Source organism: Phyllostomus hastatus, unplaced genomic scaffold, assembly GCF_019186645.2.
Source record: "Phyllostomus hastatus isolate PE091 unplaced genomic scaffold, TTU_PhHast_1.1 phas_scaffold_46, whole genome shotgun sequence".
NCBI lineage: Eukaryota > Metazoa > Chordata > Mammalia > Chiroptera > Phyllostomidae > Phyllostomus > Phyllostomus hastatus.
Window position 1 is genome coordinate 45,712,688 of NW_025334032.1, and position 12,960 is coordinate 45,725,647.

At 65.6% G+C, this 12,960-nt stretch overlaps 1 protein-coding gene across 4 annotated transcripts in view; it reads right to left on the reverse strand.

Moving 5' to 3' along the window:
- Window positions 1–1,327: 1,327 nt before the first annotated feature.
- The window catches only part of DLGAP2 (DLG associated protein 2), a 175,937-nt gene continuing 164,304 nt past the window's right edge, over window positions 1,328–12,960 (reverse strand). For all 4 annotated transcript variants that reach the window (XM_045821433.1, XM_045821431.1, XM_045821432.1 and 1 more), the window contains 3 exons: window positions 8,041–8,132; window positions 2,946–3,098; window positions 1,328–1,578 (listed from right to left, as the gene is read on the reverse strand). In XM_045821433.1, coding sequence (XP_045677389.1) covers window positions 1,360–1,578; window positions 2,946–3,098; window positions 8,041–8,132 — 464 coding nt within the window. In that variant the 3' untranslated portion in view covers window positions 1,328–1,359. The remainder of the gene's footprint in view (window positions 1,579–2,945; window positions 3,099–8,040; window positions 8,133–12,960) is intronic.

Here is a 12,960-nt window from a genome sequence, read left to right on the forward strand (position 1 = left end):
AGCTGGGCGCCGCTTAAAGTGCAAGTCTCGGGTGGGGGGCGGGGGACAAAGTGCTACAGAAGGGGCCGGGGCGCGGCTCTGCGGGCGGGCCCTGCGCGGAGCAGCGGCGGGGCGGGCGGAAGACAGGGCCGCTTGCGCCTCGAGTGACGGGGCGGGCTCTGGGTGCGGGGCCAGACCGACACGCTGACGGGCTCTGCCTCGGGAGCCGTGACTCGACTGCGCACACGAAGCCTTTGGTTTCGTCCTCCCCGCCGTGCCCTGGTGCCAACCGGAGCCACGGAGACCCACGTGGCCGAGCCCGCGGCGGGGCAGGGCGCCCTCCTCGCGGGCGCCGTCCGAAGCAGCGGGAACCGACGCGGGGCGCGCGCCCGGACTGCGGCTCCGCCCCGCTCAGACCCGGGCAGACGCCCCGCCCACACTCAAGTTCTCAAACTTTCCCCGACACCGCGGCTGTCCTCTGGACAGGCAAACTTTCTGTTGTTTTGTGTTTTTAAGGGTACCCTGAAAAGTCAACTGATAGAGCCGTTTGAGAATATATACACACATCTATAAAAAAAACCACACGGTGGGACCGAAGGACGGACTGTGGGGGGGCTCTGGAGTCACGAGGAAAGGGACCCACGGCGACCCCTCCCCGGAGTCAGGACGGCGGTGGCGGTCCGCACGCAGGCCCCCGAGGTGCCGGCTTCCCCCAAGACCCCGCCTGGCTCGTCGCCCCTCGGTGGCTCGTGGGGAGGGACGCCTCACTTACGTTTTGATGGTGCGGGCGTTCCCCAGGGGTCAGGCCTGGGCCCCTGAGTGACGCAGAAGCAGGTGGTGGGGAGCTCGGCGGCTGGACAGACGACTTCTCCTTACCGTGAACTTGGCCCACAGAACCTAGTGATGGGTCAGCTGGGTTGGGGGGAGCAGCCCCAGGCCGGCGTGGAGGGTGGGGGGGTCCATCGCCCCTGCCCTTCAAGCTGCAGTGTCTGCGGCGCCTGTGCGTGTGTGTGGGGGGGCTAACGCTCTAGGGAGTGGGGGATGCACCCGTTTGTACTCGTTTGCTATTCTCGCCTCTAATTATCTCACAGTTTATAAAAAATAGAAATAACAAAAGGTGAGCCGGCTCCCACCCCCAGAGGCGAGCCCCGCTCTCCGGAGAGGGGAGCGGCCAGCCCGCCCCCACGGCCGGCTGTGAGTCAGACATCCGCTGAGTAAAAAAGACGTCCTTCTGGCGGCGGGCGCGGCGGGCCCCGGAGACCAGCAGCACCCAGGACGGATGGCGAGGGCGGGCAGACGGCACAGGATGGGGGGAGGGGGCCACCTGCACAGGCGTGGGTGGGGAGGGCCGCGGGGGAGGGCGGGGGCGGTGCGGCGGCCCTAGAGCCGGGTCTGCGCCTCCGGGATGTAGATCTCGATGCTGTCCGCGTGCTCGCCGGCCGAGTTCTGGCGGAAGGACGCAGCGCGCTTGGCGGCCAGCAGGCGTCGGCGGGCCTCCTGCCGCTGCCTGTCGGGCAGGTCCAGGGACTTCTCTCGCGTGACCGGAAGTCTCCCTTTGGGGGGCTTCTTTGGTATTGGCGGGGGGGCCTTCCGTTCCTCCTGGAAAGCATCACAAGTGGCACCCAGTTTGGGGGCGTCCACAAGGTCGCCCAGGCCAGGGGCTGGGCACTCAAACCGGCCCTGCTACCCAACCCAGGGAGGCCTCTGCTCCGCCTCGCGCAGGCGGGCGGGGGGATGCCCTTGCCACTTCCCTGCAACGCCTCCGGAGGCGGAGGGGGGCGCTGGGCACAGCGCCTGCAGGTGAAGAAGCGAGTTCTGCGCGTTCGCAGTTCCATCTCCCCTGGCTTACACCCACCCGGACGTGGCCCTGCCAGGCCCACTCACCTGGGCGCACACCCACCCTCCCCAGGTCTCCAGGGCCCAGTGTTTCGGAAGGTGCCGGGCACCCTGCCGCGGGTCACCCCCTTTGGACCGGACTCCGGTGCTAAGGGGTTCACGAAAACGCTCCTTCCCGGGGGTCCCGAGAAAGCACCGAGCTTCTCACTCACACTCACTGCTCACGCCCCCTCACTTCGGAGTGACCGGGGGGGTCACCTGGGGGCTCCGATGTGCGTTCCTGGCTTATGGCGGACCCACACCCTGTGCTGCCCGCTGGGGAGGACTGGCTAGGAGGCCCCTGTGCACCCAGCCTGGCTCTGCGCGGGCCGGCGGCGCCCCCCTCTGGGGGCGGGAGCCGGGGACAGCCGCAGGCTCCTGCCGACCGCCTGGGTGCGCGCCCTCGGCGGAGAGTTACACCCTGCCGCCCTGGAGTTTGCGGGGCTGGTCGTCCGCATCCTTCTGCCCTGACGATGTCTGCCGGGAAACCCCGTGAGGGCTGCTCTCGGCTTCTCTACAGGACGTTGGGAAGCCACTGCATGTGCTGCTAATACACCCCTCTCTCTCTGGGGCCCTACTGACCATGACACCCCAAGGGGGGAAAGTAGAAGCACAGGGTTCACGCTTCACGGGGAGTTTCAGCCCTTTTAGGGCTGGCGCGACGGATGGCGGGAGGGTCCGGAATCGAACCGCTGGGCGCAGTTCGGAGGGTCTCGTCCTCCAGGCAGACACCCAGGTGGAAGGTCTGTCTGAGCAGGAGGGGGGCGGCGGCCCTGGGACTCCGCGGGAACCTTGGGACGACCCGGGGAGCCCGCGGACAGTGACTCCGAGGACGGACCCCGCCGCGTAACGAAACTACGCGTGACGTGGGTCGCGTCTTCCCCAGATCGTCCGCGCCCCAGAGACGCGGCCGGAAAGAGTATTGCCCGTGACTTGAACCGCGCCCCAGTTTACATGTGCCCACGTGTACAAGGACACGTTCGCACGTGTGCACGCACACGCACACACGAACACGTGCACACGCCGCGCTGCCTGGGAGGGGGGAGCCTGCAGAGCCCCGCGGGGGGAGGCGGCCCGCGGGGCGCGGTTACCTTCCTGTCCGGAGACTCTGCCACCTTCCAGTCGTTGAGCTTCAGCTGGTGCAGCTCGTCGAACTTCATGCTGACGTCCTCCACCGAGAGCTGCAGCATGTCCCAGTAGCCGGCCAGGTCCTGGGAGGTGGGTCTGGGCATGGCGCTGGGGTCCTGCGGACCGACACACGGCGGGGTGGCGGGTAAGGACCGGGCCACGGCGTGGGCGGGGGCGGGGCTCAGGGCCTGGCCACGGCGGGGGCGGGGCGGGGGCGGGGCTCGGAGACCGGCGAAGGTGGGGGCGGGGCGGGGCGTCTTTTCAGGATTGGGTCAGGAAGGAGCTGAATTCCAATTCAGATAAATATTCCCAAGGGCCCGCAGGATCCGTAGCAGTTTTAACAAGTATTTGCTGACGGTTTTAAACAGGAAAAGGCCACACGCTGTGTGATTCTAACTCTGGGACGTCCCGGAGAAGGCGAGACTGTGGGGACAGGGACAGGTCAGGGGTTCTCGTGGGGGTGGGGGGAGGGGTGCACAGGGGAGCCCAGAGGGTCTGGGGCAGGGAGTCTGCTCTGTGAGACGCTGTGATGGTGGACACGTGTCATCGTGCACTTGTCCGAACCCACAGAATGTGCAGCACGCAGGGTGCCCTGATGTCACTTGCGGACTCTGGGGGACACTGACGTGTCAGCGCGGGTTCATCCCGTCTGGTAGGGGTGCTGCTGGTGGGGAGCCTGTGGGGGGAGGGCAGGGGTGTGAGAAACCTCTGCACGCCCCCTCCACTTGGCTGTGAACCTACGGCTGCTCTAAAAAATGAAGCCTACTAAACGTAGACACACGCCGTGCTTGTTCATGGCTTCGTTCTGAAAATGCCCTCGTAGGACCCGGGCACGGCGGCAAACAGGAAAGCTTCCCCACGCTCGACACTTCCTAGAAGCCACGGGCCCGTGGTTTGGCCCGATGGGCGCAGTGCGGGCCCTCTTGCGGTCCGTGGCGTGGCCGTGACGGTGGGCCAGCTCTGCGCCTCAGCTCCACGGTGATGGCAGCGATGCCCGTGCGGAGAGAGGACCGGTGGCTCATGACGAAGGCACCGGCGATCTCTCGGACTGCTGCCGGGCACTCCGAGGGGCCGGGTGATGCTGCAGAGCCGCCGGCCGGCAGCCCGTGGGCTGTGCGTGGCCCGAGGACATGTCTCGTCCTCCACCCACAGCCTGACGGATGCCGTTCAGCTGGCTGAGTGCCACGGCCCCAGGCCGCCTCGAGGGCCCCACGGCCTCGGGCCACTTCGCTGTGGCTCCTGACCTATTCGAAGGTGCGTGCGTTTGCAGCCTGGGCTGAGGGGCTCGGACCCGTGGCTCCGTGGTGCGGTGAGGGTCCCTCTCACTGAACAGGAATGTCTCGTGGGCAAGTGCTTATCTGAATCGGCTCACAATGTGCGATTTTCAGCTCACTCATAAGCCGCTCACGCTGAGCACAACAGGGACTTCAGCTGGCTTTGGTTTCAGCTTCCGACAACCTGTGCTTTGTCAGCGGGGGTGGCAGGGGCAGGCCCAGGGCAGACGGCCCAGCAAGCCCAGACAGGGCCCCTGCCAGCCTGGGGCCGGCGGGTTCTGGCTCTGGGGGTTTCTCTTCCCGGTGCACAGACGATGTCCCCCACTGTCTGTTCCCCCAGGCGGGGGGGGGCTCTGTGGGGTGCGTCACCCCATCACTGGGCTCCACCCACATGACCTGGTGACCCCCTAAGGGCCCCCCCCGACTCCATGTCCGGATTTCAGCACGGGAATCTGGGGACACAGACATTCAGATTCTAGGAGCCTAGCTTCGCATCCACGTGGAAAGGATCGCCGTTGAGCCCCAACCCCTCCTTCGCAGGGCGTCCAGGAGCGGGGGACTAGCGTTTCTGTGCCTGAGGCTGTTCCCAAGATCAGCCACCAGAGGGCGCCCGCGGCCCGTCGCAGCCGGAGCCGCAGGCTCTCTTCTCCCTCCAGTGAGTCTGCTCCGCGGCCCTCGCCGGTCCCCGCGGTCCTTGGAAGGTCACGGACGAGGGCAGGCTGCATCCCAGTCTGAGCCTTGGGGCACCTGGCCGTGTGCTCCTCTGAAAGACGCCCAGTGTGCAAGGACGGGCTGCTTTTTATCAGTTTGGGTGTGACCTTGCCGTGGGCTGCTGCTGGCGAGTCCCAGACATGGACAGCTGGGCATCAGAGTGTCTGCGTCCAGGTGCATGTCCCCTGCGGGCAGACGTCTGTCACTCCGCCAGGCTGACGAGACCGTTGCCCCCAGGGCTCCCTGGAGCAGAGGCGGCGTTGTGTTTCGTAGCCAGGCACAGCCTGGACCTGGGAGGTGGCCCGTCGGCCCTACCAGGCATCCAGGTTCCCTGCGCGTCAAGGCCTCTGGCCACGGCCCTGCCCCAGCACAGCCGGGCGGCATCAGAGTCCTCGTCTGGCCCCCGGGACCCGGCCAGAGAGGACTCTGGTTTCTCCGAGAGCCGGAAGCGTGCTGAGGGCTGGGAGGCCTGCCCGGCCCCCACGGATCAGCTGCCTCCGCGGAGTGAGGCCCAGCAGGTGTGCTCGCAGTTCCGGTTCCTGCCACGGCCCCCCGGGGGGCCCTGCGCCTCGGCCGCAGAGGCACACGTGTGCCCCCGTGCTCTGGGGCAGACGCCCCCCAGGGTCGTCCCGAGATGAGTTCCCCACACGCCTTCCCGTGAAGAGTGCGCACTCCATTCAGGGCGCTGGAACTCTCAGGCTGGTGGGGGGCGTTTTTCTAGGGTCATTTATCTGACTTAACACTAGTTACCCACCTACAGCTCCCAGCCACCAGCAAGGCGGCGGCGGAGGCCGTGGCAGTGTGGTTGGAAGAGGCGGTGGCCACCCGCAGTTTGAGCGCTTCTCCCGCCAGACGGCCTGAGCCCCCTACCCCCGCCCACCCCGCCAAGCTCCCCAACAATTGATTCTGGGTGGTTTGGGGGGTCTAATTCTCGACAGACACCAAGGGAAGGGAAGCCGCCACGGCAGATGCTCCGAACCCAGAGGGTTTCTGCAGGTCAACGTGAGGTGAGAGCTGACGTGGGCACGAGGCACTGAAGGCTCCAGGAGGGGATCGTTAGGTCCGACGTCAGCCGCTCTGGCGGAGAGAACAGGGGCCGTTCGTAGCAATGTCCCCCTGCTGCGGGAGGCAGCTTCAGAACCGAGCCCTTGTGGCCGGGGTAGCGGGGCACAGGCCGACCCCTTCAGAGATGGCGACTATGGGGACACGCCCGGGGGACACGAGAGCGTGACCTTCCTCCAGGGGCCGTTCCTGTCCGGGAATTCCGAGCTCCACTTCCCCCTTCGACACACTGATTGTGACCTCACGCCAGAGCCGGGTGCTGGTCATGGGGCAGGTGTCCTGGTGCACTTGCACAGGGCGAGCTGGGAAATGTCGGAGAGAGCGTCCTTCTACGCGGTCCTGACGCAAAGGGGCGGATCGCCGACTCGGAGGTGCGGGCCTCCCCTGACGTGTACGATCACCCGGTAAATGCGCTGTCTCCTTGCAAACGAAAGACCCAGAGCCAACCGCGGTCGAATCACGGAGCAGAGGGCGCCCGAGGCCTGGCAGGGAGCTATTTGCATTTTAATGGAAATGTCCGGCTGGCATGGGTTGCACAATGGCCTGGACGGCAACGTCAGTGCCGTCCAGTTATTTCCCCAGACACCAGTCGGCGCATGCTTTTCTTCAGTCGGGCAAGGAGATGCACAGACACTCAGACTCGTGCCAGTAAGTGAGCACACGCAGACGTGAATCTGTGTGTGTGCATGTGGAAATGTACGGTTTTCCCCTCCTGCTCATTGCCAGGGGGATCAGAACCACGTTCAAGGCCAACCGTATTAACTGATCCAGTTCAACGGTACACTGTTGGGGACCACTCTGCGGTTTTGGGGACTGCAGCCCCACGGGAGCAAGCCCTGAAAGGGGCTGGTAAGTGTCCCTGGAAAACCAAGTAGAAGCACGGTGGCAGGCACCACCGGTCACCAACACGGAGGGTTCCCGTGGGAATCGGGCCCGATAAATACATTGTATCCTGTGAGGCTTGCTCTGCCCTGGTGATATAAACCAGGTGTTTAGATTCAAGGCCCAAGGAGTAAACTCCTTACCTCACACGTCTTACAGACCCCCTGGTGTCAGCGTGACTAACAGACCCTGACCTATGACAAACCTCTGTGTTCCCTCCACTGTTTTCCGTAGGTAATACCTGTTTTTGTATGACTGTAGCCTTTTGACGCTGACTGATGAGCTATGCACGTATGCACCCACACACACCACTCCCAGGAAAAGCCGTTTGGGAGAAGGGCTCGGGGCGCTCTCCACTGGAGGGACTCTCCGCCCCTTCCCCGCGGGGACAGCAAGACCGGGTCCGGCACGACGTATTTCCCGTCCTCGGCGGAGGGGGAGCTCTGCGGGCCAGAGTTCCTCCCACAGTGCACGCATTTCGCTGCTGTCACCTAGAAAGCCCCCGTTACTCCTAGAACCTCCTTAAATGTGTTCCTTGTGCATTTTCTTTCAAGCCACCTCATATCGTTGTCTTCACGTGTGACGTTCGCCACGACAGCAGTTTACTCTAGTTGGTTCCGCGCAGCCAGTCCCGCTGCGACGGCAGCAGCTCCAGCGGAGGCCTTCAGGCGCCGAGCTCCTGCAGGCCCCGCGCTCCTGCAGGCCCCGCCCCTGCAGGCCCCGCCCCTGCAGGCCCCGCCCCCTCCACCACCGCCCTTTCCTGCCGCCTCTGGGGCTCCGAGCCGTCCACAGCTGGGGCTGGGCGTATCCTGTCCTCCTGCGACTATCTGCAATCAGGCATCTTTTTTTTTTTTTAAGTTTTTTTTTAAGTTTATTTTTAGAGAGGGGAAAGGAGGGAGAAAGAGATGGAGGGAGACATCAGTGTGTCTTTGTCTCTCGCGTGCCCCCTACTGGGGACCTGGCTTGCAGCCCAGGCATGCGCCCTGACTGGGAGTTGAACCCGCGACCCTGTGGTGGTGTGGGCAGGCGCCAACCCCGCTGAGCCCCAGCGGCGGGGGCCTGGCGGCAGAGAGCGTGTCAGGAGGGAGCGCTGAGCCTGGCACAGGCCGGGGCGGCGGCGCTCACTCACCATGTTCTGTTGGCACAGCCAGTAAAACTGCTGGAACTTCTGTGACATCAGGAGCTGCGCGCTGCCCACGGCGCTCCGGATTTTGCCGAGAACTGTTCGGGAGAGACAAACGAGCGGGTGGAGAGGCCGTCACGGAAAAGGAAAAGCAAAAGCTGGAGCACCACGCGCGGTGAGGGGGCGCAGGGCACGGAGACGGACGCCCCAAATGTACTGCCCGCGAAACAAGTGCTTCTCAGTCCCGGCTCAGGAGGGACGTGGGAGACGAGCCCGCGCCCCCCTGGGTGCGGGGAACCCCCACCCTCGGGAAGCCGGTCTCTGCGGCAGCGGGTTCTCCTGGGCGCACACACGGCTTCGGTGCGGGTGGTGGGAGGGGCTCGAGGGCCGCGGGGGGCGCGGAGGAGACCCAGGGCCTCTCTCACTCCTGTCCCCACCCCCCGGAGTCCGCTCCCTCCGTGCGGAGGCGGAGGCCCAGGAGACCCTCTTCGTATGTTATTTCAGTTGATGCCATTGGATGGCGTCCGGCCGCCCTGGGCAAGGACGGCCCGGTGGGGCGGCGCGAGGTTTCGCAGGCGCAGGCGGGGATGCGGACACGAGGCAGGTTGCACGCGAGGCCCTGCCGCGGGGACCGCACTGGCCCTCGAGTTTCCCCACGTCGCCCCCTCCCCGCGCCGCGTCACCCGCCACCGCAGCGCGCCCACTCCGCCGGGGCTCGCACGGCGCTCACCAGACGCGGGGCGCGCGCTGTGGCTCAGCGAACCCACGGGTGGCGTCGGAGTCGTGTGATCCCCGCTAATCAGGGGGGACTTTTCGTAAAAGTGAACAACAGCGGGGCGAACCGAACAGCCCACAGTGCGGCAGATGTGACCACTTTGGGTTTACCTGGCAAGTCAAGTGCTGGTGCATGAGAGGCGGGGGACAGCCCCCGCCGCCCCCTCCAAGCGCCCCGCCGCCCCCATGCGTCCCTGCTGCTCACACGTCGGGCCCCTGGCCAGCCGGGAGTGTCCTCGGCAGTTCAGAAAGGGCAGCTCTGGTCGACCCCAACCCTCAGGACCCTGCAAAGCAGGCGGGACCTGGGAGGCAGGTTTCCCGCCGCTGTGCCCTGGCCCCGTCTCCGCGGAAGGTCTCGTTTGTCACGACTCAGCCTTCCCCTGTGCTGTCTCGGGACGCAGGCGCCTGCCGACCACAGCAGAGCCCCTGAGGCTCGGCGGGTCCCTCGGGGGTCACGGGAAATGGCCGGGCGGCGAGGGGAAGGGGGGGGTGCCCATCACGAGAGCAGAGAGCGCATCATCACCCGCGGGCTGCTCACGAACTTGGGGATTCACCAGCTGTGGACTCGGGGCTCCGTCCAGAGAGGACGGCGGTTCGAGCTCAGACACCTGACCCGGAGCCTGAGTGGCAGGCGTTGGGCTAGGGGAGGCAGACAGTGACTCAGCGGCCCTGAGGCTGGGCGGTTCCACCAGCTCCCAGGGACGCCCACTGGCCCGCGGGGCCACCGACCATCCGAGTCTGAGAGCCCGTCCGGCGGGGTGGAGACTGAGGTCCGGAGAGTAAAGCTCACATCCGCTCCCTTCCCTCCGTGTCCCCAAACACGAGAGACCTGAACAGGGCGCCTGCAGACCACCTATTTGTGGGGCTCCTCCGACGTGCGTTAGACAGAGGCCGTCCCTTGTCCCGGGCCGTGCTGGGGGGCGGGAGCCAGAGGGGCACAGGGGCCTGGACTCGTGCTCGGGGGCAGGTCCTGGGGGCCCAGATGTGAGCCGGCTGCGGGGACGCGCCCAGACCAGCGGGCGGGCAGGCGGGTGTGAGAGCACCCACCGTGCACAGCAGTGGGTGCCACCCACTCTCCGGCAAGCGAGGGTCTGGCCGACCACGTCACCTGCTCTTAGCAGCAGCTTTCTCCTGCGTGAGGGGAACTTCAGGCGGTTCGTCTGTCACCTGGAGCGCCGCTCTCCAGGGCTGTGACACGAGAACCTCACACGTGTAGAAAACTGGAAGGTGCGTGTGTGCGGTGCCTCGGACTCTGCCACGCGAGCAAACCTGCCTTTGGGGTCTCTCTCAGCCTGTCCCAGCCCAGCCCCTGTCCCCGTGGGCACAGCCGGGACGTCACCGCCACCCCTGAGAATAATAAGCTCATCCCCCGACACCTTGTAAACCTGGATCGCTTCCCAGATGCCGAGAGTTTAAAATGGAACCCTCAGCCCCGGCTGGGCAGCTCAGCGGGTTGGGGCATCGTCCTGTGCACCAGGAGGTTGCAGGTTTGATTCCTGGATGGGGTGCGCATGGGAGGCAACCGATTTATGTTTCTCCCTCCCTCTCTTTCTTCCCACCCCTCTAAAACCAACACACGTATCCTCGGGTGAGCATTAAGAAAATGTAACTTTCAATAAAAGCGAGCGAATTGTGTGATGCTTTGGCAGGCTTTGCGGCGCAGAAAAGGAGCTCACAAGGGGACCCCGCGCACCTTGCTCCCTGGGCCCTCCTGTCCTCTCCAGGGCCCCCCCAGGGGGCTCGCCGCCCTGAGCCATCCGCCGCCTCCCTGCTGGGCAGCCGACAGGAAAGGGTGGTGCAGATCCCCAATGGCGGGACGGGGTGCAGGAAGACCGGGGGCCTGGTCAGGGGAAGCGCTGCCCCGTCCTCAGTTCCCGGCTTAGCCCCCAGCGGACGGGTGTCTGCAGCTCCGGTCTCCCCGCTGCCGAGTGCGGGGATCAGCCTTGGTGTGACACACGGGGGCTCCCTCTGGGAGCCCCTGCAACCGGCGCGGCGGGCGCGGACACTCGGAGGGACCGGGTTCAACCGAGGAGCTGCCGCGGGGACACGGAGCAGCAGCCAACAGCCACCCTTCGCCCTGCCCGGCGCAGGCTCCCGCCCGCGGCGCCCGAGCGCCGGGTCTGGTGTCGCCGAGAGTCTCCGTCCCTCCGACTCGCACTCCTCCTGAACGGGGTTCAGCGGCAGCGCCGACACAGCGCGCCTCTGTGCATCATCTCCAGCACGACGGGGGCAGACGGGCAGCGTCTGGGCGCAGGTTTGCTGGGTGCAGCCCCTCGCACAGGGCACAGCCTGTGGTCGCTGGGAGAGAACGCCCCAAAGAGGGCGAGGGCGGCTGTGGCGGGGGGTGGACGGCTGTGCCGCTCGGCGAGGGGGCACAGCTCTCTGGCACCTGCCACGCGAAGGGCTCCTGTCGCTGCCACGAACTGGAAGTGCAGGTGAAACTCGCCCTTTTCCGCTGGACGCCCGGGCCCTGTCACCGTGGAGCCACGGGTGCCTCCCGGAGCCGCAGACGAGGACGAAGGCTCCTCGGCATGGGTGCACCACTGCCCAGGGCAGCCCCCCGCCCGGCCCGGCGCGCAGGGACTCAGGTGGACCTGCTCGCCCCTTGGGCTCATCTCCGCCCCCCACAGCCCCCAGTTCTCCGGAGTGTGCTTCGGCGTTGCAGGAGGACGCTCACACCGTTCCTTCCTTTCAGGTGCTGCAGAGGACTTTTGTAGAGTTTGCAGACGGTTTGACATGGGCATCTGAACCCCGATGACCGGATCTCCCTTCGCTTCTCCCAAGCTCCAGCCCCCCCGAGGCCTCGGGTGGTGAGACGCCCGTCCTCGCCGGAAGTCCGGGGCAGCAGCTGTCCACCAGGCGGAGCTCGGTCCCGGGTGGGCGGCCGCCGCGGTGCACACGGCATCAGGCCTGGTCACAGCTGTCGCCAGAGCTCCTGACTCTTCTCGGTCAGCCGCTCCGTTGCTCAGGGACGTGGGGCAAACCGCAGACACAGGCCCGTGTCCCGCTGGCCCCCCACCCCCGCGCTGAGGACGGGCCGTGTGTGTCACTCGGAGCCGCGTGCTCTCGCTCTCGCTCTCCCCTGGGCTGACAGCACTGCCGGTGAGCTGGCCCTGCCCTCACCCCGAGCTCACGGCCGGGAGTGGGGGAGGAGACCCGACTGTGTGAACAGGGCTCGTGACCCTGGGGCCCTCGCTCACTCCCCCAGAGGAGGCTGACACGAAAGCCCCCGGCTCCCCCCGTCTGTGGCTCAGGACTCTGGCCAGTGATCTTCAGATCGTCACTATGTGGGGCAGAGGTGTCTGGGGGCAGAGGACGCCCCAGACCTCCGGAAAGACCCCGCCACGGAGCTCCTCGCACGAGGGTACCTCCGTGGTCACTGCCGCTGTGGAGCGATTTCTCCTCGTTTGGAGAACACCCTGCTTTGGGGGGGTTCACCTCGTTCCACTTGTCTGTTTGGTTTAACATAATTAACGCGGAAATCCCAGAGTGGCGGCGCAGGGAGGGCTGGCAGCCGCCCTGGGGTGCGCCCACCTTTGCGGCGACCCGGGATCCCATGGTGCCACTGTCACCCCAGCCGGCGTTCATCCGGACCCCAGATGGTTTCGCCGCCACCGAGGCCGGAATGAACCTAGACCCACTGGAGCAGTTCCAGTGAACTGTGATTATGAAATTACAGTTTGGGAAAAACATTACCCCTGGGATGCAAATTTCAACGTTCAGAGCTGAGAGCTTTGGTTTAACAAGCCACTTAATTTAATCTGTGCTCTCCAAAAGCGCCTTCACCCATTACCCTGTATCTGCTCTTAAAATTGGGAGGAGGATCAGAGGTTATCTTACATTGTGAGACTGCAGGGGAACGTCTAAGCACGATGGCCGCGGCGCTAGCTTTATGCGCAGAGCCCACGGGAGGAGCACGTCAAGAGTGGGATGCCACATTTGCTCACGAGAAGGCGGAGACAGCGGGCAACCGAAGACGTGGGGAAACTCCCCACGGGTGTCGAGGGGCGGTCTTGCCTGTCCTTTGCGTCCGACGCAGGCTCACGCAGCTGTCAGACTGCAGTGGGGACGACGCCCGGAGGATGATCACACCCTCTCGGCAGGTGTCCAAACACCCCAGCACTCGGGCTGCACCCACTTTCACTCGCCCGC